This window comes from Hipposideros armiger, unplaced genomic scaffold (assembly GCF_001890085.2).
Source record: "Hipposideros armiger isolate ML-2016 unplaced genomic scaffold, ASM189008v1 scaffold_240, whole genome shotgun sequence".
Classification (NCBI taxonomy): domain Eukaryota; kingdom Metazoa; phylum Chordata; class Mammalia; order Chiroptera; family Hipposideridae; genus Hipposideros; species Hipposideros armiger.
This window is the reverse complement of record NW_017731590.1, coordinates 121087-145959: the sequence shown is the minus strand read 5'-3', so window position 1 is coordinate 145959 and position 24873 is coordinate 121087. Positions and strand designations below refer to the sequence as shown.

Here is a 24873-nt window from a genome sequence, read left to right as displayed (position 1 = left end):
AACATTCACTGTATTGTTTGATCACACCGTGTATTATCAACATTTTCAAAATGATTCAACATTACCTATTTACTCCTCACAGCTCATTGGGGAAATCTGGAGAAAATAACATCAGGGAGTATCTAAGAGAGTACATGATCACATGCTTGTACACAGCTCTGAAAATGAACCCTCCTTTTTGGAGCACAATCTTTCAGTAAAAGCTTTTAAAGGAAAAGCTATTTTAAGTGAATCAATTCCTTCTTACAAGAATGTTTAAGAACAGATAGGTAGAAAAACATAGGCACTGTAGAAGGCACATGTAAAAACCTTAACAACTGAGATTATACTAAAAATTTTTGTTTTTCAGTTTACCTTCACTTATACTTTTGGTGTCTTTTGTAACCAGTTCTAACACTTATCTTTTTCACTTGATTAGGCACCCTTGTGATCTTTGTAAAATATAATAATAAAATCATTCCAAATTCCATTTATAACTCAAACAGTACTAGCAAAAAGCACTGACCTGATTTACTGTTGTGCCTACAGACCCCTGGAGTACCATCTGAAGCATTTTGGGATCTGCGGGATCCTGATGTGTTGCAAATGCCAACTCCTGTGTCTTTTTCTGCATGTCTTCAATAGCAACTTCAATTGGTGTTAAGATGATCTGGGTGAAATAACATCTATTAGGTCAATGTACAGATAAAAAAACTATTTAATGAGCTTTAAATATAATCAATTATGAAAAAAGTGAAGACCAATTATAAATTTTTATCTAACAATAAAATCCCAAATTTTGGATGCCTTAATGAAAAACAAAAATCACCCTTTTAAAGCAAAAGCTGAGGGTGAGCTAGTGACTTAGAAAACTAGTCTAAAGTTAATGACTCAAAAATGGGTGAAGTTCTAGTATGTTACCACATGAGGGTTCTCACATGTCGCCAATATATTTGTTTCCCCATTTGTGAACTTACCTCCTCTTTGTGAGTGACATTGACCCTTGTCTTAATATAAGGAAAAGCATGAGAAGTAGTCAGAATGGTCTTCCGTTTGAATTGTTCATGAAGCTCTCCATGGGCACGCCCATCTAAAGTGAAGGGTGTACAGTACATGAAACGGCGAAGATTGTAATTTTTGTCAAAATATGTGATTCTGTCCTTCATCTCATATGTGTCAAAGTATGGCTCCACGTAGGTAATCTGAATATATGCCTGGGAAAGGAAAAAGTCCTTCATTTCCTCACTGTTAAATCATCATTCAGTCTTTCTCCAACAAAATCATAGAGCCTCAAAGATATGCCTATGTGTCATTACAGTCTATCATCCATACCTTGTTAGGATCTAATTTACACTTGTCTACAGGATTAGAATCCTTGATTACTTCAACAACATCTTCTCCAAATCTTTCTCCATAAAATCCCTACAATAAAGAAAAATAAATCTTTTACGTGAAGGTAACAGTACTAGAGAACAGAGAAGGCCCCTGAGGGAGGCTCCTGAGTAAAATTAGGCCATTTAGTAAGTTCTTGTACAATCATGTCCACAATAATTACAAAGTAATAATTATTTAGGTTCACAAAAATTGTCTTTAGTCTACAAATTGGCATGGTCTCAGTCCATATTTATTTGGTGTTGTCCCCATCTACTCACTTTAAATAACATAAAATAGAAGAAAATAACTATTTTCTTCAATAAAAATACAGGATTCCACAAGAGGTCCTCAAGAAAAACAAAAAGGGAACAGAATGCATAAACAAAATAAATTCAGTATCTTTGATGTATAGGATCTTTTATTGAATTTGATGTGGCCTGATGTCCTGCAGACATGGGTCGATGAGCAAGACATCATTGAATAATTTAATGTAATATTCCAGAATTTTTAAGTAAAAGCATTGACTTGTTGAAGTACTGTACAGGTTTAGATTTTGAAAAGGCAACCCTGAGTCAAGAATGTAGTGACTTTTCCATATGGCACTGAGTGGCAGCATGGGCAATGAATGGAGCTATTTGAAAGGAAAAATTAAATCTGAATCCTCTAAGGAGAAACCCTACTCTTCCCCAAAAGATAATTTTTTAAATTAAGTTTGGGAAATCCTGTCTCAACATTTTCCGAGACTTACCAAGCCTCTTGAAAAACCAAAAGTCACAGTTTAAGCCAATTTATAGAAGTTGAGCCCAATAAAGTCACTAGTAAAAATATAACATTCAAGAAATTAACATCAGCTGAGAATTTAAAAAAAGCCTAAAGCAGTGCTTCTCAAACTCTGTGTGAATACAAATCACCTGGGGATCTTGTTAAAATGCAGATATTAATTCAGAAGGTCTAGGATAAGGGCCTGAAATTCTGCATTTGAAACAGTCTCCCAGGTGATGCCAGTTTCTGGTCCCTGAACCACATTTTGAGTGACAAGAACAGAGAAAGGTTGAAAGGATAACTTTAGCAGGAAAGATTGGTTAGCTTCATAAATATAAAAATTAATCATTTATGGTAAAAATTAAGACTATTCAAAAGTACTAAAGCAAAAATTTAATTAGTATCCCTGTGCCAACAAAAATATTTATATGTGGAAGTATAACTAAAGGTTAAGGAATTCTACAAGGTGTTTTGAAAGTGTGATTTCAGGCTTTTAAATTCTAAAGATATTTCATTGGGACTCAATTAGGCCCAAGAAATAAAGTTCTGGGTCAGAAATTTTGGGGGGAGTTCTAGTTCCATCACGAGGTGCTACTCAATTCCTTATGCCTTTTTCTACAAAATGTGATAATACTAGATATTTCTCCATAAATATGGAGTAATTCTAAAGGGTGTAGGGCTTTCTAAAATATGTATGAAAATAGCGCCTGAAAAAAATAGTTAATAGTATTATTTTACTGTTGCCATAAAAGATTTGAAAGAGTCAAAAGAGTATTACTGTACTTATCAAAAATCCTTATACTCTAAATGAGTAGTGTATTTGGCAGGATCTGGCTTATTAAATGATTAGACCTGGATTGAAAGTCTATTCATCATTACAATTTAAAGACATTTTATGAACCACCACAGCATTCACCTCCAATCTGTGAGATATCTCTGCAAGTTTGGTTATGGCAGGCTCCTTGTAAACAAATTCCTGTTCATCCAAATCTCCAAACTTGGTTCCATAAAAACCAACACGAAAATATGTGCCAAACATCCGCTTACCATCCTAGGTTTAGGAAAATAAAAAAACTTTAATACAAAGTCTTTTTGTTGTTCACATGTTTAAATTATTTTAGTATAACATTTCCAAAACATTGCAAAAAGTTTTAATTCAAAATTAAAATATTTTATTATTTCTCAAATGAAGGTAAAAAACAAAGTAATAATCTTTCTTTTTTCATTATTTCTAACAAATAACATTATGTAACTGGGCTTTTACCAAGTGACTAAATCATATGTGGTATATGTTTTTCAAGGTTTGTACCAAGTGACTACTTCACATTGGTCTATGCCTTAAGTCCAGGATATTTGTTTTTCTTTTTGAAATAAATTCACTCATTTTCCTTATTGCTAGGAAAGACGGTTGGAATAACATGAACTGTGTCTTTTAATTTTCCTGAAATTAGAGCATACTAAATAACGTTAAATTTAAAAACAACACTAACACTTAAAATTAGCATTAGCCTTTATATAATCTCTTTGCATATATTAAATGAAATCATAAAAGTTAGGAGGCAAGTATATAGCACCTGGCATAGAGTAGACAATTTGTAAATGTCAAGACTATCTACAATAGAAGCACTAAAGCAAAAATTTACAATCAGTATCCCTGTGCCAATAAAAACATTTACATGTGGAAGAGTAACTAAAAATGGAATAAAAACAGGAAAAAAAATATAAGAATGAAAGATTAAAAAAAGAGTTGAGACGAGTTGGTTTTCTACAGTCCCCAAACCACCCACTGCATACATTAACCACACATTCATTTCCAGTATTGAAGTACACTAAGTCACTCTTACACAGTGCATTTGAAAACAAATCCCTTCAATAAGGATAACATAGTTGAAAGCTTTCTATGCAATTCTTTCAATTTAGATAGAAAGACATTTCTACTTAGTTTTCCTAAATTGGGTTCTTATTGAAAAGACAAAAGGGCATATAAAATAAGTCATAAATGTCACAGATAGTTAAGCAAAATGGGAAACTCTGATCCTTAATTTAGCAGTTTTATAATAACAATAAAAAGAGTACAGTGACTAAAAATATCCCCACATTTTTATCCAGAAGAAGTAAAGTTTTTTTTTTAAATGTCTTTGGAGTTAAACTTGAGGTTTCTAATTAAGATTTTTTTCACAAGCTATTTTATTTGAAAATTTAACAGATATAAAAATTAAATGATCTCTATAGCAAAGGAAATCTTTCAAGATAGATTAAATATATTCAACCAAAATTCTGATTAAAACCATCAATATGCAATGGAACAAGAGCAAATTTTTGACATAATCAAGGAATGAAAACTGCATGGAAAATACAAGACATTTGAGAAAATTGATAATTTGTGATTTTTACTTTTCAAAAATGTCATATACACATAGACATATACAGTCCTCTTTTTAAAACCACAAATATTAAAATATTGTTATTCCGGCTGTACTCCTCTCAGAGGTTTCCAAATTAAAACACTATTCCAAATCTTCAATATTTTGTAGCTTTTTAAATATTTGAAGACAGCTACTAGGATCTGTTTCCTTTAGCTAAACTTTCCATTTCTCCATCATCTTCATATGACAGTAATTACTATCCTGTTTGCATTTTATTATTTTTCTAATGCCACTTTTAAAGTGTGGTATGTCAGAGATGGACATAATACTGCTCATATGATATGATCAGTGAAGGGATCAGTGGGCTTACTGTCTTCCTAGATCTGGACTTGAATTTTATTAATGCAGCTTGAAACTGAACTACTGAGCAGCCATTTAAAACTTTATTTGCTTCCTCAAGGAAAAAAAACTGAGTGTTTATAACGTGTTAGCCACTATTCATCAGTAATAGGAAAATAAGATCTGGCTTCTTGAGTAAAAAATGTATTCAAATAATTACAATTCAAAGGGTTATGTGCTATAATTAAAGAGTGGTAAAGAGAAATATTAATCCTGTTGGAGCCAGGTCACAAGAGGTGACACACAGACAGGTTCTACAACTCAAAGAATGAACAGTGGGTATGGGAGGAAAGGCAAGAACAGTGCAGCACAGAAAAATAAAGGGAAAAGAAAGGAGGATACAAAGTCATGAAACAGAATGTATGTAAGGGAAATTATATATTCATCCATTCACATATTTGAGTGTCTACTATGTGTCAGCAAACTGTTCCAGACATTTGTGATAAATCAGTGAACAAGAGACACAGAAGGTGGTCAGGATAGGTCTTATCACAGTGACATTTGAGCAAAAATGTAAAGGAGGTATGAGCATTATTCATGTGGATCTCTGGGGAAGTGCTTTTCAGACAGAGGAAAGAGTCAGTGCAAAGGTCTGAGGACAGGAGCCTACATAGTATGTTTGGAGACTAGGAAGGTGGCCAATGTGGCTGCAGAGAGTAAGGGAGAAAATGGAGGCCATAAGCTCAAAGAGGTAATTATAGGAGTTACTGGAACTGAAAATGAATGTGTGTGTACTAAAGTTGGAAAGGGAGAAGCAGAGGAAGGAAAGTTAAGAGTCTGAGTAAATTTATTTTCAACTTAGAATTCTTTAGTGTCAAACCCTATCAGGTTCATGAAAGCATAATCACATAGCTTCATCTCAGGAAAAACATCACTTCATCTTTATTTCCTCTTCAGAGTTTGGACCATAGGATATATTTGTTTTTCCTTTGAAAAAAATTTTTTTAATTAATTTTTTTTTAGCTGAGCCATCCTGCCACCTGTTGGCAGCTCAGCAGCAACTCAGCTCGGGCTGGGAATCAAACCGCTGTTGCTCAGAGCTCAAACTCTAGAGCGAGCTCTTAACCAACTGAGCCACTCAGTCAGCTGAAATTTTTTTTTTAAATCACTTCTTATAATCTAGCCTATGTTTTTCTAACATTGTCTTCCTTTACTGTTATGAACTCTTTGAACTTCTCATCATTCCCACACTTCAACTTATTCTTCCTTAGCAGTTCTACTTATTGAGTCCACGATCTTATGGGTGATAAAACTATATCCCAGACAAGGAAATCCACCTCCTCATCTATTCATGTCTCTAATGGTTGAAATCTCTTATGACAAATATATCTTAAACCTGTTCTAGTTCTATTTATCTTTATTTCATAAGAAACATTCTGTTGGGCGAATTATATATTTCCAGAATATATAAAAGAGGTTAATTTCTTTTATCCTCACCCAACTGTCTTCCACTATGCTTCCTTCAAGTTAACTGATTTCCATATAGGCATACTAGTATTTCACACAGTGGTAATTCCCTTCCCTTCTATTAGATCTATTCCTCTTGAAGAACACATACACTACTATCAGTTTATTTAGTCAAAGATCTCAATTTCGGAACATAACACTTGTTAGATTTTATTAACCAAATTGTGTTAAGATTTCAAGTAAGAGTAATGATGATAATAATAAATATAGTAGCAACAAAAATAGTAATCTCCAATATTTCTTGAGTACTTAATATGTGCTAGACACTGGCTATCCAGTTTACATGCATTATGTTAATTCTTATCACAACTCTGCGGTAGCCTAGGTGCCACTAATTTCCCCCCTTATTTTAGAGCTGAGGAAAGGTAGATTGCCCAAGGTCACATTGTGTTGACCTCACTATGATGGAGCTGGGAGATAAAGTCCAATATATCTGACACCTTAGTCCAAGTTCTTAACACACACTTTATTTCCTATTATTTTAAAAAATGGACTTGGGAAAAGAGAAAATAAAAGTGACCACTGAATAGCTATTAAGGTACTGAAACTGGCACAGCAGATTAACAGCCACCATGATTCATGAGGTGTTCATGACTTGTTATTTTGCATGGTAAACACGTTACCAAATTGCTAAGTGTTAGGTTTTAGAGTTATCTTTTACATACACACACAAAGCCACACATACATCCCCCAAAAGCTTTGCCAACTCAAATAATTTATACCAAATCAAGGAGCATAATGAAAAATGAAACACATTGCTAATATATAAGCCCAGAGGGCTTTTCCTATAAATCAAACAGTGAGTTATCAATTCAAAGACTTTCTATATAATGTATAAATTATCCTTACTGTGAGAGTTCTTTGAGAATAGTACTAGGAAATTAGCTAGGAAACATAGTTTCTAGAAAAAATGAAATTACTGAAGTTTTCTGAGTCAAAAAGAAAAATATTCACAAGATAGGAACTTACCACAAGAGACAATAGTAAAAGTAGGGAGTAGGGTCAGCAACCAGGGGCAAGAGAGAAGAGAAAACAGAAAGCATTTTAATTAGGGAAATTTCAAAACAAATAAGCAGCAAATGGTAGCAAACACATTTTTTAAAATGCAAGCATCCATTAAAGTTTTACAAGGAAAAAGCAAAAAACAAGCGTGCAACAATTTTAGATGCTATACAGCTAAAGGTCCAGTGAAAGGTAGTGACAAGAATTTAAACAAGAAAATAAAGCCTGTGTGACTTTTACCATGCAATAAACATGATGACAGAATGATATTAATGTCATAACCAGTGAAAATCATACCTTTCAGGGGTCGATTTAGCATCAAGCAGACTAGTAATAAACTGCTCAGAGGTTTCAATATATCTTCTTTTATACCTACTTTTCAGCTAATTCCATTTAATGTTAGGAAATCCATAAGGAACTTTATCACTCATTGATAACCATGACAAATCTCTTTATATATGTCTTAATTGGGCTACAGAAATGAGGGATTCTATATTATATATTAATAAGATCATACACATTTAATCTGGAGAATTAAGGTGCATGTAAAAGTACAAAAGCAAAAGGTAGGAACCAATTCAGAAATGGAAGACAATGCAGTAGTAACATTTGTTCCTAAGGTTTTCTATTTGGGTCCCAAGACAAGGATTGCAATGCAAAACCAAACAGAGAAAGCCTAAGCTGTTCAGGCAACATAAACTTGACTACCAAGTGAGAGGCAAAGCAGACTAACTTTACAAATACACCTAGCTTTAAATAAATCTGATTTATTAATACCTTGCTTTACCTCATCAAAATAAATTAGGGCACATTTTATAGAATTCTTTCCTTTATAGAAAAATTTAAAAACAATGGCAATCAATTTCTTCCTGGCATTTTTCAGGTAAGATTTGATTTACATGTAACTTTTTATAAGCCTAACCAACTACTTACTACATAAAAGGAAGCACAAATAGTCTTCATTAAACACTAGTTATCGAACAGTCAGAATGAGGTCAAATTAAATTTCAAGTTCTCTCAATCTCTTTATCCTTCTCCCCCCCAAATTTAAATGACAAAAGAGAATTAAATTTCTCTCCTTAGTAGTGCTTATACTCTAGGTGAAGTGACTCAAGATCTAATTAACAGATTCTTTCATCAATTCTAAGATGCACATTTTTTTTTTGGCCTACATTTTAATATCTCTGTAATTGGCATTCATCTTTCAACTGATAGGCTGTTGTGGTTCGATACACAAATTTCTTTTTTCTTTCTTAAAGGCATATAAAATAATGGGATGGCATCTTAGATCAGACAAAATATAGTATTTTCTATTTACACCTCTGAGCAATAACACATAAATCGACCTCTGTAAAATGAGGTGAAACAATATGGTTAAAAAAAGAAATCTTTGTGTAAATGTTGATGAAAGAAAATGCTTCAAAGGATAAAAACAAACTAAAGTGATGACAAAGTGGCTCATTTACCAAAGAATCTCATTAGTGGAACATGTGGATTTCCATGCACTGCCTACAACCTCTTAATAATAATTTAAAAACAATAGCTTACAGTATTTTAACAAAATTTCTTTGGTTAATGAATTCAGTTGATAGCAGATAGCAACAGAATGCCCACAGCTAGCACATGTGGGCAAAGCATTGGCATAAGAAATCTGATCAAATCAATCTATTAGTGTCTTTAACTAACTAAAACATTACCTACCTCCCAGCCAGTACTCTGTATAATAAAAAGTAAAAAAGGGCAAGTCATAAAAAAAAAAAAACTGTTTAAAAAGAACAACCAAAAAAAAAAAACGCCAAAGGGAGTTCAGCAGTGTAAAGGCACTGTATACCGTATACCATAAATTCTTCTCCATGAATAGAAGACACCAGGATATTTTTAAACACCATATTCTTTCACTTAAGACCTCTGATACTTTTATAAATTGCTTGTTCAAAACCTAGTAGCTATAATTTCACCTTTTAAAAACTTTATAAATAAAAGTACAAATTTTGGGGGGAAGATACCCAACTGCTTGTTCCATGTGTGTGTCTAAATTAGATCTCTAAATAAACTGAATTGTACTTGACTGAACTACCCAGGGTAAATTGGAATAGAAATTGCAATTTTGTTCAAATGCCTTTGATACAAATGGATGAAAGTTTCTTGGAATCTACTAGCTCTAGATGTTCCAGACCATACATGTATAATTTGCAATTTACAGTTCTAGAAGCTGGGGTGAGATTCCTTTGACAGTATAACTGATTATAAAAAAGACCCACCTGTTATGATCATGAATCCAGTAAATCTTTTGCAACTTCAATATTTTGGTAGATGACAATAACATTCTGGCTTAACAGTATAGCAGCCCTATTTTAAGACTGTTAAAGTTTTTAGATTATATCAATTCATCTAGAACAGCTTAGTCCATGGCAAGAAAGAGGTCAAGCTGACAGACAATAAAGTAGGACTAGTACTGAATACAGAAGTGGATATTCAAGACTCCACTTCTTTCTTAGATGATGGCAGTAGCAGATAACAGCACGGGCAGCACAGGAAAGGGAATAGAAAAGTGGAGAGGGAGGAGGCTCAACAGGATATTTCCGAGTATTTCAATAGAGCCAGGGATTTAGTTTCAGGGACATCAGTTGCCAGTAGTCTACTTCATTTTTAAACCAAGTGGATTTCGATTTTAATTTTGGTGATAATATGTGATTTCCACGAACTATAAACAAGTATGGAAGTCACACTGTTATAATTGAATAAACATAAGACAACCGTTTTATACATTATTTTCATATTAGAAATCTATCAAAGGATGCGAGAATGGAAACATCTAGGAAAAACAGTTAAATCACTAAAAATATTAGAGGTTTATTAAATTTTCATATCATTTAATAAAAAATGTAAACATGAAAACTCTTTTGGCAGCAAAGGAATAGAAATTCATTTAAAAATCAGATTCATAATTATAACACACCGTGTAACAGAAAGTAACTAACAATTTGAAAAAATTTGGCAACTAGTGATAACTAAAAAAAAGTGAAAAAAAAAGAAGAAAAGCTATGTGGAACGTTTATGATGATCATAATCTACTTTAGGTAAATTCATTTTGTGTTAATGAGCCTTGCTTTGGCCCTGAACCATCATTCTGACACTGTTCATTTGTAACCTGATTAAAATGGTCATTTCACAGAATCTAGTTTGACATCAGTACAAAGCAACACTAATACTTTTAGACAGTTTTCTCTGTTTATACTGAAGCTAGAAATTGCAATCATTACCTGATGAACAATTTTGCTGAATGCTTCTTGAAGTTTACCATGAATTGTGGATAGTTTCTTTGCATCCCGATTAGCTTCATGAATAGGAATAAGGACTTTATAAACCTCATTAACTGCTTCATACATGCCAGCCTATAAGAATAATGATATAAGGTATTGTTTTCTTTTACATCAATAAGAAAGTAAATGTTTACAATTTATGAATTCACAATGTTTCTGCTAAGATAATACCACAATACCACTGAAGCTTTTCAAGAAGGCCTAAAAAGAAACAGTTCCAATTTTTAATTTTACTAAAGCTTAATAAAAGAACTTTGCACAATGTAGTCTCCTCTAGATTGATGGATGGGTATACATGTATGTATGCATGTGTGCATTTAATATACATACATATATGCATATTTATATTTTTATATAATTTGAATTGGATATTCTGCTTCTATCTATTCAGTAATTAGATGACTAAGGTGTGTTATGTGTGTACTTATATATGCATATAAACTTTTGCAGAAACTATTTCTGAGCAGAGGAATAAAAGAAATCCAATTATTACATTGGTTTACACAGATATCAGGTAACCTTTGGCAACCTAGGAAACTATAATTGTTTACTTTTCCAAAATATTAAATTGGCACAGGAAATCTTACTGAAAATCTCCTGTGCAAAAATCACTGATCTTTAACAAAAGATGAAAAGGTTCTGAGCCACCAGATTTTATTCCACTCGCGGCTACTTGGCCAGTGGTGTTGGCAAGGGTTGCACTGGTATACTCAGAGTGAAAGACAAAATGTGTTTGTACTGCTATTCCATTCTCTCGTTCTTATTAATCGTGGATTGGTGGCTTTGGTGAGGAAAGAGAGAGGTTTTTTTAAAAAATTTTCCAACAGCCACTGAGTTCCCATTGCCTCACAAATCTGCAAACATACTTTCCCAAGGAAATAAACACATGGTTCTTATATTTTTCTAGTCAGTTCACAGGAGTATATATACAATGCAATCACTGTAACTATAATAGTGAAATATATTTAGTGCAACTAAAATGCCCCAGTAATTATTTTAATTAAAATTAAATTAATTGAAAAAGAATTAAATTCATAATTACATGCTACTGCAAAAGAAATTCTGTAATATAGGCCACTGTACCACAATCTAAATTGACTTACTATGAATTAAAATTACACAAACACACACACACACACACACACACACACACACACACAGTGTATGTATATTCATTAAAATTTTCCATTAATAGAAAAAATCCTTTTCCCTCTGCTAATTCATATCACATAAATTGAAACGCAAGGGGCAGAGATGTAGGGGGAGAAATAAGAACAAGGTTCTCAAAGACAGGAAATTTTAAAGTGGACCAACACATAATATCCTTAGAGTCTTAATCATTATATTTAAGTGAGCTGGTTCTAAGTGCCAATAACGATGAAGAGGATGACAACGCCAAACACACTAGTTCTTAACGGGAACCAGGCACTATGATAAGCACTTTACATATAGTAACTCATTTAATCCTGGTAACATTCCTATGAGGTAGGTACTATTATTAGATGCATTTAATGGATAAGGAAAGTGGGGCACTGATAGATTGTGTCTGAAGTGCTTTGACTACTAAGGTAGCAGAGCCAGGGTTTGAATTCTAGCTGTATGCCTTCTAAATCTATACTCTCAATCAACAGATTTCAGGGTAGGGTTAAGGCCAGAAGACGTACCAATTCCCAATAGCTGTTCAGTGGGGAAGGGGGGCAGCCTTGCATATCACCTCACGCTTCCCTCTTGTGCTAACATGAACTTAAACCTTGGTGCTGAAATACTGCACACTCAGGAGAAAAGTCACAGAGAGTAGGTGACCCTATCCACCACACTACAAGAAAGTAAGCATGGGTTTGGCTAGCTATCTTTCCATGAATAAACATCCTATCTCAGATCCATGTGGCTGCTTCAATTCTTCCCATACAGATGGGGAGGGACACAGACGGGGTTATAGCATAGCAGGGTTAAGTCAGACAAGGGATCTAGGATGTAGTTCATAAAGCTCCTGATAAACAAGCGCCTGGCCCCCTACCCCTACCTAATAGGGCTCACTATGCAACCAATGGGATGAGCGGCCATAGCTTTCCTGAGCACCAGGAAAATGCTCAACACACTCAAAAGAAGAGCCTCCCTTTCACCCACCAGACAAGTTCTACATCTACAGCCATGTCAGTCTACCCAAACAGGAACTTAAATCATCCAGGGGCTTTTTATTTTTATTTTTTTAAATAGAATTTTAGGGTTTTAGAAAATGTTTGGTAGTAAAAGTTTTGTAAACTAAAAAAAAATCTGTTATAGAGTAAATGTTGGTTAATAAACAAGCAAATAAAAAACACTAGCGGAAGTGACAGAGTAAGACAAAAAGGAGTAAGCAATGATGAATTTAGGAAGAAAATTTGTTCCTAGATAGTTCTTAAGGTACTTAGAGAAAACTGTCATAAAGAAAAAGCAGGATCTTAGGCTGAGAGACTAAATATACACAGCCCTAATAATTCATAGGTATGTAACTGTGGAAAGAGAATGAACAAGAGTCATCTACCATAGAGAAAGAAGCAGCAGCTTGTTCCAGTAATCCCACAAGTCCTGATTCAGTAAAGTACTTTCCAGAGCAGATACCTTCTTCATCTGGAGATACCACGTCATCTGAGACAGCAGACTCTTCTAAAACATTAGATGAAATATTCTAGGGGTAAAAATGAAAAGGTTTGTGAAATCCATTTAATAAATTTAATTTCTTAGCATGAAAGATGTATATGAAGAAGTAGTTGAAGGTGAAATATAATTATCAGTTTAGGTTAAAAAAAAAAGGGTAGTCAACACACAGAGCAAAGACAAATTTCCAAAAACATTTTGTATTTTCAAGATGACAATAAAATATAACACCATTGCTAGACAACTTTTCCATTAATAAAAGTGAGAAAAAAAATTTTTTAAATCATGGGCTGAGGAAAATAGCAATATGACACAGGACATCTAAGCAGACTTAAACAGTGTTGAATTTAATTGATCTCGTCAAAACTCCCTCTGAGGGAAATTAAGGTACAAAAATGGTCTCTTTGATTTGCCTAACATACATTGAGTTGATGAAAAAACTCAGGTATAATAAAAGCCCTTTTACCTAATGATATTGGGATCAACCACTATTTCTAAAAAAAGAAATGATGCATACATACCTTAAGTATTTTATTTTAACCTAAACATTTACAGTAGTTATATACTCATTTGTAAATTTTTTGAAGTAGATCTAAGGTTTTTGTGTATGGTCTCCTATCAGAGTTCCACGTAATCTCTCTTGACTAAATATCCACAATGCAACTGTCACTTAATTTTTCCAGTTTTGGTTCTTTAGAGTAGAGTAAAATTTGAACTTAAAAAGATGATCAAATTAGGCTACATTTCTAGGAGCTTTTCTCACAGTCTTTTGTATTTGTCTGGTCCAAAGTTAATTCAACAGCAATTATTTTGGACACTCACTTTTATCAAGTGTTTGGCAATCATTTGACTTAGTTTTCAGAGAAACAATAACTAGTTTCTTTTTGCATTCAGATTTCATCAGAGGACATAATATTTAGTTAAATTTTGAAATTTTCCAAACCTGGCATTAACAGGTTTTGAAGAAAAGCAAAGCATGACTGATTTGGAAAGAAAAGAATTCAACTAGTGAGTCAGAAGTATGTAACCTTACTAGAGAGTAAACTATCATCTTTGAGTCATGGTGTTAGCATATTTTATACAGAGGCTGGAGAACGGTAGTTTATCTGGTATATTAAGTAAAAGCCAATTAAGAGTGTCTTCTGAATTCTGATTCTCAATATTCTGAGTGCATTCCATAAATGCTATAAAGTCCATAGGAGGAGAAAATAAATTTAGCACCAATAATTCAGAAGTAAGAAAATGTGGAAAGAGAATTAACAAAAAGTACTCCCTAAAAATGTATTAATGACAGTGATAGTGAAATGTTAATTCATCTTATGAAGCATACCTTTAGTCTTTATGCTTTTCTTACAAGATGAATAAATCTGAACACCAGTGAGAAAAGTTAAAACCACAAAAAGCACATACCTTGATTTAATATAAATCTGGCAGATTCCTACCTGAAATGTTACACACCCCACAGGAAGATACTTCCGGTCCTCCAACATGCTCAAGTATTCAGCAACAAGTGCTGCTGAGTGGACCAGGCACTGCGCGGCTTCAGCATGATTGCTGCGTTCTGAGTGCTTGCCAGCCATGTTCTGCAACCAGGTCAGTCGCAGATCGGGAGAGGTCTGGTAGCCCTTGGCAATTCTAAGTAGAACAGAAATTCTTCTCAATTACCGTATTTGCCGGCGTATAAGACGACTGGGCGTATAAGACGACCCCCTAACATTTCCACTCAAAATACAGAGTTTGTTATATACTCGCCGTATAAGACTACCCCCTCTTCCGCACACCTTCCACACACCAAATAAAAGGTAAAACAATATCAGATTTGATTTGGCCCACTGAAGTGCAAACAAGCGTATTGTATTTCGTGTCACCACATAACCGTTTTGGCGATGTTGAGCCACCATGTCTGCTACATGTTTTTCGAGTTCTGGCCAGTGTGGGGTGCCTCTTCTTAATGCACACTTACCCCTTGGCATACTCTTTAATGCTTTCTCATTTGATTTCTAGTCCCGAACCATCTTTTCTGTTACTCCATATTGTCTTGCAGCAGCACAATTATTATTTTCCTTAGCAAAGTTTATAACTTTCAGTTTAAAATTTGCATCATACTTCCTTCTTTTGGCTGGTGCCATGATAGGGATGATAGGGGTTTGACTGGTCGACATTTTCTATGCTGTACTGTACAATGGTGCAGTATTGTGGTTGGCTGTTGGCTGTATACAAAGCCTGATTTGATTGGTCCCTGCTCCCTGTTTGCCCGCCCTGTCACTATAGCAGTCTGGTCCACCCTTGCATCAGCATCTCCCTGGGACCTCACTAGTGTGCAAGTGCGAGCTCTTCAACATTCTAACAGGCACCATGATAGCGCAAAATCGCGAATCTTCAATGCATATGTAAAGAAATATACGGTAACCCGAATTTACCACACTCGCAAAATCGCACACAGCCGACCAGACACCCAGTATGGTATCGCGATTCGCGATTTTGCGCTATCATACTGGGTGTACGGTCGGCTGTGCGATTTTGCGAGTGTGGTAAAATCGCATAACAGCAAAATCGCATAACAGCCGAGCATACACCCAGCAGCGCTGCTGATGCCTGAACGGTATGTGGAATGAAGTGGGCGGGCATCGGGAGGCCACTATGGCACGGGGCAAGCACTATGGGCAGTCTATCTGAAGTGTACCTGGCGTATAAGACGACCCCCCACTTGGAGGCATATTTTTCAGGGCCAAAAAATCGTCTTATACGCCGGCAAATATGGTAGTATTTGCTTCCAAAGCTGAAAAGGAGTTTAGGTTGCTGGCTCAGTGTTTACCTACAAAGGTTTCTATTATCTAACATAACCTATTAAGAGAAGTTTTTGGGTGATATGAAAATGTCTATGATTACACTTAGAGAAATAGGAAGTTGTGGGCCCATGGGATGGGTAATACCAGTTTTTTTGGGGGGGGGAGGAGAGAGGGAACACACTAAAAAAAGACATGCCATATTAAAATTTGGCCATTAAGAAAATAATCGGTAAGAGAAAAACTATGAGAATTTGTGTGTTCATCATGGGAACATAAAGGAGTTACATATTCAAGGAAAAAAAGATTTATAGAAGTGTCATTGCATCATCTTTTTTATAAAGAAAGTATTTGTTTTATATGTGCCTTTAAAGAACTCCAAAACTGTGAAAAGAGAGGGTCATACGGCAAAGAAAAAATCTCAAGCTTTACTTAACATCTTTCAATATACAATAGGAATTACAAAATTCTCAAAATGTGCCCCTAGAAATATTATTCTATAGGCACAACCATATTTAAAGTCAGGAAAATTAATATGATAAAACAATTCACTGTATTTTCTTCCTAAAGGACCTATTTTTACATATAAAATATGGGTGTTGGGCCTTCCTAGGAAGTCTTCCTAGGAAGGACACCTAGGACACCAACATGTTAAATGTGTTATGATTATTTTTTTAAATCTTCATGTTTCTGATAATCAATAAATATACTAAACAATTATGCATAGTTCGAAAAAGCAGCCTGGAAAAAGTACATTTTGACTTTTCAATCTACCGTTAGAAAATGACTTAATATCTCAATGTTTATTTTTTTCATCCAATATTTTCTGTGTGTCTTACTAACTTAAGCCCATTATACAAGGTATAAGTGAATCAAATAAATGCTACCTGTACATTAGATCAATCAACATTTCAGGATCCTCCTGGTGTTCTTTCATTTTGACAGTATCAGAAAGGATCATATGGAGATTGAAAACCAAATCTTGGACCTGCAGCAGAGAATTATATGAAAAAATATTCTTCAATTGCCATTCATTCACAATTACTAAATTAGTTTGGAAGATATTTCAGATGAGCATCTGAAGATTTCAAAACAAATAATATGATATTGACACAGTTCTGAAGAGTGTAGGTATGCTGGGGTATGGTGGATTAGGAATAGTAAACTTTATATAAATTCCTCAGCAGACTTTTGTTTTTTTTTCAGTTCTCTCACCTGGAAACAAGTAGAGCTATAAGTAGAAATAAGATATAGGGATATAGTGGATACAAGAAAAGAACACAAAAGGAAATTCTCGCCTACATTTCTGATTTTCCCAAAAGGCAGTTTGTAGAAACTTTAGTTTTTAAGGCAAATTACTCTTTTAATAACAAGTAAAAAAATGTTTCATTGTAAAGGTTTTTGTTTGTCTATACTGACTAAGTTTAAGTTTCTTTTTGTTACAAGTTCACAGAACTAAATACTTTTTATTAAACATTCCAAGAAGGAAGGGTGACTTATTGAAACAAAAAAAGTAGGCCCTACCTATGGCATATGATATATGGATTGCAAGAAAAATATAGATTCCTCCAATAAAAAACAAAGTTTGATTTAAGAATTGGAAAGTAGGGCTGGGCGAGTGGCACATTGGTTAAGAGCTGGCTTGGATGCCAGAGGTCCCCGGTTCGAATCCCACATATGAGGGCCAGTGACACTGCCCTCCACAGCTAAGATGCTAAACAACAGCTCAACCTGGAGCTGGGCTGTCGTGAGTTGCCTGCGACGGCAGGTGGATTGCCATGGGCTACTGTGTGTAGCCAGCAGCCAGCGTGAGCGGCCAGCAGCTGCTATGAGCGGCCGTCCAGAAGCCGGCGACTGATCTGCCTCTCCCGGAAAGAGCGCAATGATGGTGCCAACTTGGGCCAGTGAAGCAATGTCCTCCACAACTAGACTGAAGAACAAAAGGATAGCAACTTGTCTGTTTCCCTTCCCCCGATACCCCAATAAAAAAAAAAATAAAAAGAATTGGAAAGTGTCTATTTACAACCCTACTTCAATTAATGATCTAGAAAATAGCATTTCTGACCTGATCAGGAAATGTTGTTTCCCTCAATTCCAGATCTTCTTCAGCATATGTCAATATAGTCTTTAGAGAACGTCTTAAGAATTCCTCATTAAAATTCTGAGACGTGCCCACCAAGGAAGATAGTGACATGGTTACCTGCATTTTCACCCTGGCAAAGTTCTGTAACAGAGAAATTGTCAGGTCAGCATCTAATATAGGACAGCTTAAAGGAAAAAGTCTATTCTTTTTTTTTTTTAACTTGCTAAAAGGAAAAGGTTAATGAAAAAATACGACTCTAAGCAAAATATTTGTTAAAAAGTAATGAAACATGCATCTTAAAATCTTAATTTAAAAAGGACATAAAACAGAATTTTGCTGTGAACAATATGCTACAGAACAAGGTTTAAAAAAAACCCATGTGTTAGAAGTGAATTAGAAGTTGTGTCTAGGACTTTACATTGACCTAGTATGAGGTACATGTTATTAATAATAACATTTTTACACGTGAGGTAAAAAGCTTGACCAACATTACAAAATTCTGAAGCGGTCTATGTAGTCTTTAAATTCTAGTCCATTTCATTAGGTCCATTACTATAATAAAAGTAATTTAACACACATCACGCATAAAGTAACTTAAAGGTAGAATCTTTGGAGTGATGCCTGTAAGAGTTTACATTCTTTTTTAGTGTAAATTCATTTCTGTTCCACTATTCCCCACTATGAACCCACTCTTAAGGGGTTATTAGTAATAATGTAGTAATTGTCAAATACAGGGTTTTTTTGGTCAGTACTCTACTAGACAGCTCTGTATATTTAAATGTATTGATTACTGTTTCCCTGAAAATTTCCTGTCTTATCTTCACAGGTACCACATTATCCTGATTTTCTTATTCTTTATCAACTCCTTTTTTCCTCAGTTGCCCCTTTTAAATATCAGTGCTACCAAAAATTCTGTCAAGAAACCTTTTCACGGGCCAGCCGAGTGGCACATTAGTTAAGAGTTGGCTTGGGATACCAGCTCTAAGCAGCAGGGCCCCAGTTCAGATCCCACATGAGGGCCAATGACGCTGCGCCCTCTACAGCTAAGATGGTGAACAACAGCTCAACCTGGAGCTGGGCTGCTGTGAGTCGCTGGTGACAGTGGAGGCTGCAGTGAAGCTGCAGTGGGCTGCTGTGAGCTACCGTGAGTTACTGTGAGTGGCTGGCAGCCGTGAGCAGCCATCATATGGCCGGTGAGCAACTGCCTCACCCGGGAAGAGCGCAATGATAATACTAACATGGGCCAGTGAAGCAACATCCTCCACAACTAGACTGAAGAACAAAAGGATAGCAACTCAACTTGTCTGTTTCCCTTCCCCAATTCCCCAACGCTGTTCCCCTCCTCCAATTCCCCAATAAAATCTTTAAAAAAAAAAGGAAACCTTTTCACTTGCCATACTTTTAATAGCCTCATCCATTTCTTTGCTTTTGACTAGTATACATGTCTGTGTCTTCAGCTCATATTTCTCTCTAGAGCTCCAGGCTATTATATTTTATTAGATGGCTCTATCTGAATACCTCATGGTACCTCAATTTTAACATTTTTCTTTTTTTTTTTTTAGCTGAGCCATCCTGCCACCTGTTGGTGGCTCAGCGGCAGCTCAGTTCAGGCTGGTAATTGAACCGGCAACCCTGTTGCTCAGAGCTCGCACTCTTGAGCGAGCTCTTAATCAACTGAGCTACTCGGCCAGCCTTTAACATTTCTTAATAAATAAATGGTACTACTATTCTTATAGTCACTCGGGCCAAAAATCTAGGAGTCAGTCTCCCTTTTCATTATTCATACCATAAATCCAATGCACACTATCCCTAATCTGTTTCAGTCTGTTCTTTTCTCCATTCTTAATGCCATTGCTTTAGTTTGCCTCCTTACCATTTCTTACTTGGATTACTGTAATAACTTCCTAATAGATCTTTCTGCGTTTTTTCTTGTCCCTCAACTCTATCTTCCACATAGCATCAGGGAAATTTTTATAAAATGCAAATCTGAACACATTACTCCTGTCCTTAAAATACTCCAATGGCTGCCCATAGCTTTAAGGATAAAATTCAATTATCAACTCAGTAATGTGTAAAACTATGTGGTGGGAACTGAGAGTACAGTAATAAACAAAACAAGTATCTGTCCTATGATAGCTTAATCCAGGACTTTTCAATTACTTTATCTCTTACTACTCTCTCTTCTAGCCATAACCATCAATAAGTGCTAAAAAAGTATCTTTCTCTGTTTGCCTGTTTCATTTTCTCATCTCCATGCTTTTCTAATTATGTATAAAACTTTATTCACCTACTTATACATCTGACTGGGCAATTCTTCATCCTTAGTTCAAGCATCTCCTCTTTCTGGAAATCCGTCCCTAAGTGCATAAGCTATTTTTCTCTGTGCTAACCTTTCATTATATTAACAACAGCAAACACTTATTCAGCATTTGATCAATGACAATTACTGTTACAAATATTTTACTTAATATTAATTTATAATTCTCACACAATCATCCGAAGTAGGTACTTAGTACTATGTTTAGATGAACATTATCTGTTCATTTCCTTCCCCACTAGATGTTAAGCTACTTGAAAAAAGGACTGCCCTTTTATCTATGCTTGCCAAATGCCTACTACAGTACCTAGTATACAGCTCAATACTTTGTTCTAACACCTGTTGAATATGCAAACTATAGAAATCACTGCCAGTTTTTAAATTACTTCTTGTTTTTTAGAGGTACTATCTGACACTAAGATGATAAATTACCTTTTTTTATCCTATTATAAAGCTTTCCAAAAATAACAGAAAAATGTATCAAGAAAACTTCAAGTGTGGTCAAACTTTAGGAACCTGATTTTAAAACTAAATAAGATCAGGAGCGGCCAAGTGGCTCAGTTGGTTATGAGCGAGTGTGAGCTCTGAACAACAGTGGTTCGAGTCCCAGTCCGAGCTAAACCGCTGCTGAGCTACCAATAGGTGGCAGGGTGGCTCATCTAAAAAAAAAAAAAAAGAAGAAAAAAAGAAAACTAAACGAGATCAATAAAATAACTGGATTCTTCTGTTCTGGATTAAGAAATAAGATTTGGCTTCCATTAAAAATAGAATACTGTGAGAGCAATTTCCCACTTCTGGATTTCATACCAAAAGAAAAGATGAATAGGAAAAAAATCCATAACTCTATTTTGAGCAAAATAAGGAGACTGATATAATCCATATATTAGAAAAATGCATAAGGGTTGCCAAGACATGATAAGATGGGAAGTCAATAGAAGGCAAGGTGGGGAAAGCAAATAGTGAGGACTCCTAAGGTACAGATTTCAAAAATAATGGAGAAAAAATACTTATTTTAAATAAGAGACTCACTTTGAAGTGATAAAACTCTCTGTCTTGAAAAGAAAATGAGCTAAAAATCTGGGAGGACTGAACAGAAATGGATTGACCAGAAACTTCAGGAAGTTAGGCAAGATGTGTGTACAATAGCAAAATCACATGAGAAACACGTTCCTGAAGGAACTTCCCACAAATACCTGGGCCAAGATAATTCAACTCATTCTATGTTAAGTAAGATCAGTGAAACTCACCAGATAAAGAATACTTATTATAAAAATGCTGTCATAAAACTTGAAAATTCTAATGAAATATTTTGCCTTGAATTATAAAAAATTTATGAAGCCATTAACTTTATGGAGGAAAACAAAATAGGAATAAAAGGATTCACGGAAAGATAAGAATCGAAAAGTAATGAAATAAAATAGGAGCTTACATGTGAACTGACACTACTTGAAAAAGAAATACTAAAAGATAAAATTGGTTAAAAATAAAAAAAGAGAGAGAGATGTGAAGAGCACGTAGGAATACAGGGGAGAGAAATAAGAAAAGCAATAAAAATGAATGGAAATTTCAAAAGTGTTAAAAAGGGAAAGAGAAAATGATAGGTAGAAAGTAAAACAAAAAACAGATCCAACATATGTATAATTGGTCCAGCTGAAAATCCTTAAGCCCTGGAAAAAAACCCAAATACTTAATTTTATACTCAAGAAAACTTTCTGAAATAAATGAATTAAAAGTAGACATCATGTGCCTGAGAAAATTAACAAAAATCAGTCAACATCATGACATATTTAAGAAAAGGTATTTCATTTTAAATATAAAGAAAAAAATCACTTGAGCAGCTGAAAGGAAAAAAGTTATTTAAAATGAAAGAAAATATCACACCATCTTCAGATATCTCTACAATATTTTTTAATATACATAATTTTATTACAAAATCTTTTTAAAAACAAAATGCAACATTCTAAAATACCCAGAATTTACTATTGATACTAATTCCTATAGGTTTGCTGTACTGCCACACACAAGAAATTAAAGAAACCATTAAATATTTAGTAACATTTAACATCAGAAGCCTTAATATCTAACTATGTAGTAGGCCCTCAACAAGCTACAACCTGCATTTTAAAAAAAGTATTTTCTCTACAAAGAATCTTATCAGCTATACAAAAATCTGTACAGTTTTTATAGTGAAGCTAATATTGAGCTGCACTTGAATTCACATTCTTAGCAAAACAATTGCCTGAGCATACACACACACATCATTAACGCAACAGCCATTTATTCTTCCTCCTCCTCCTCCTCATGTGGTTCATTCTTCTTTGAGCCTGTTGGCCTGCCAGGGCCCTTCTTTCCTGCTTCACTTCTGCCCTTGGCACGGTACGCGGCAATATCCTTTTCATATTTCTCCTTTAGCTTAGCTGCTTTCTGTTCATATGGTTGCTTATCTTTGGCTGACTGTTCAGACCACATATCACCCAATTTTTTTGCAGTATCCCCAATGGATAAGCCAGGGTGTTCACTTTTGATCTTTGGGCGATGTTCAGAGCAAAACAGGAAGAAGGCAGATGGAGGCCTTTTAGGAGCATTGGGATCTTTTTTCTTTCCTTTCTTATCACCTTTGGGAGGAACATAATTCTTCATCTCCCTGCCATAGTGAGCTTTGTCACTTTTTGCCATATCTTCGAACTTTGACTTTTCCTTTGCAGACATGGTCTTCCATCTCTCCGAACATTTCTTGGAGAATTCGGCAAAATTGACGGAAGGGTCTGGGTGTTTCTTCTTGAGCTCTTCCCGGCAGGCTTGCACGAAGAAGGCATACGAGGACATCTTGCCCCTCGGCTTGTTGGGGTCTCCTTTACCCATGGTGACAGACAGCGTCTACCTGGGGGTAGCTTTTCCTCAGTGTTCCGCAGAACTGCAGGACTCCACAGGCACTGCCTTTGCTCGGCTCTGGTGTGAACTGGTTTATCCCTCTACAATATTTAATGCCAGAAGAAAATGGTACTCAAGTACCTTTTTTTTCTTCTATTAAGTGCTCTTTATCTGTTAAGTTTTGCTGATCCTTCTCACCCTTTTTATTATTCAAAGTCTGAGGCAAAAATTTCATAAACATCTTCTCTGTCTTAGAAGTATAAACAACTTTAAATAAGTAAGAACTTATGAAATAGTATTCCCCAAAACTTTCTTGAGTAAACTACAGGATAATATTTAAATGTCTGATATTCATTCAGATGTTGCTGACATTTTTCTTTTCAACACTTGACATAATTAATGATGGGCTGAAATACTTGAATTAACTATAAAGTTTTTTCAATTTTCAAAGCCCAAGTCACACACAAAAGCACTGAGGATCAAACACAAACAACATCCACAAAAAAGCCAATGGAATCCAACAGGTACCTATGGACCACGTCTTGTCACATTGGCTTCAGGCAATTGATTGAAAGTCCCCAAATCACAGCCATATATTCTCCATAGTTTTATAGCACCAATTTTGCACATACTTTGTTCTTTGTTTATCTTCCATGAACTTAATGTCGTCAATGCTGCTCACGTAATACCCAATAAAATCCAATGAGATAAATAAAGTTGACATTTGAACAACTTGGGTTTGAACTGCACAGGTTCCCTTATACACAAATTGTTTTCAGCAAATACTGCAAATGTATTTTCCCTTATGATTTTCTAAATACCATTTTCTTTTTTCTAGCTTATTTTACTGTAAGAATACAGTATATAATGCATATAACATACAAAATATGTTAATCAACTATATTATCGGTAAGGCTTTGGTTCAACAGTAGGTTATTAGTAGTTATGCTTTTGGGAAGTCAAAAAAGTTATACATGGGCCAGCTGAGTGGCTCAGTTGGTTAAGAGCTCGAGCTCTGAGCAACAGGGTCGCTGGTTCTATTCCCACATGGGCCAGTGAACTGTGTCCAAGCTGAGCTGCCGCTGAGCTGCCAACAGGTGGCAGGATGGCTCAGCTGGTGAGAGCACATGCTCCTAAAAACAAGGTTTCCAGTTTGACTCCTGCTTGGGATGGTGGGCTACGCCCACCCACAACTAAGATTGATCACGGCACCTTGAACTAAGCAGCTGCGGGTGGCCAGATGGCAAATGGACTTGGAGCTGAGCTAGCTGCACTCTCCACAACTAAGACTGAAGGATAACAACTTGGCTGCTCCCTTTCCCCAATTCTCCCATAAAATCTTTAAAGAAAAAAGAAGTTATAGGGCCGGCCGAGTGGGGCGTTGACTAAGAACTGGCTTGGGACGCCAGAGGGCCCTGGTTCGGATCCCACATGAGGGCCAGTGACACTGCCCTCTACAGCTAAGATGCTGAACAACAGCTCAACCTGGATGTGTTGCTGTGAGTCG

At 35.3% G+C, this 24873-nt stretch overlaps 1 protein-coding gene and 1 pseudogene across 3 annotated transcripts in view; both read right to left on the bottom strand.

The window, feature by feature from the left end:
- The window catches only part of DOCK7 (dedicator of cytokinesis 7), a 97861-nt gene that overhangs the window by 10111 nt on the left and 62877 nt on the right, over positions 1-24873 (bottom strand). For all 3 annotated transcript variants that reach the window (XM_019655497.1, XM_019655498.1, XM_019655496.1), the window contains exons 23-32: positions 18161-18319; positions 16983-17083; positions 14752-14944; positions 13197-13340; positions 10613-10744; positions 9051-9065; positions 3032-3157; positions 1312-1401; positions 957-1193; positions 506-649 (exon numbers count right to left, since the gene is read on the bottom strand). In XM_019655497.1, the coding sequence (XP_019511042.1) occupies positions 506-649; positions 957-1193; positions 1312-1401; positions 3032-3157; positions 9051-9065; positions 10613-10744; positions 13197-13340; positions 14752-14944; positions 16983-17083; positions 18161-18319 (1341 nt within the window). The remainder of the gene's footprint in view (positions 1-505; positions 650-956; positions 1194-1311; positions 1402-3031; positions 3158-9050; positions 9066-10612; positions 10745-13196; positions 13341-14751; positions 14945-16982; positions 17084-18160; positions 18320-24873) is intronic.
- LOC109389718 (high mobility group protein B2 pseudogene) lies at positions 22527-23432 on the bottom strand (annotated as a pseudogene).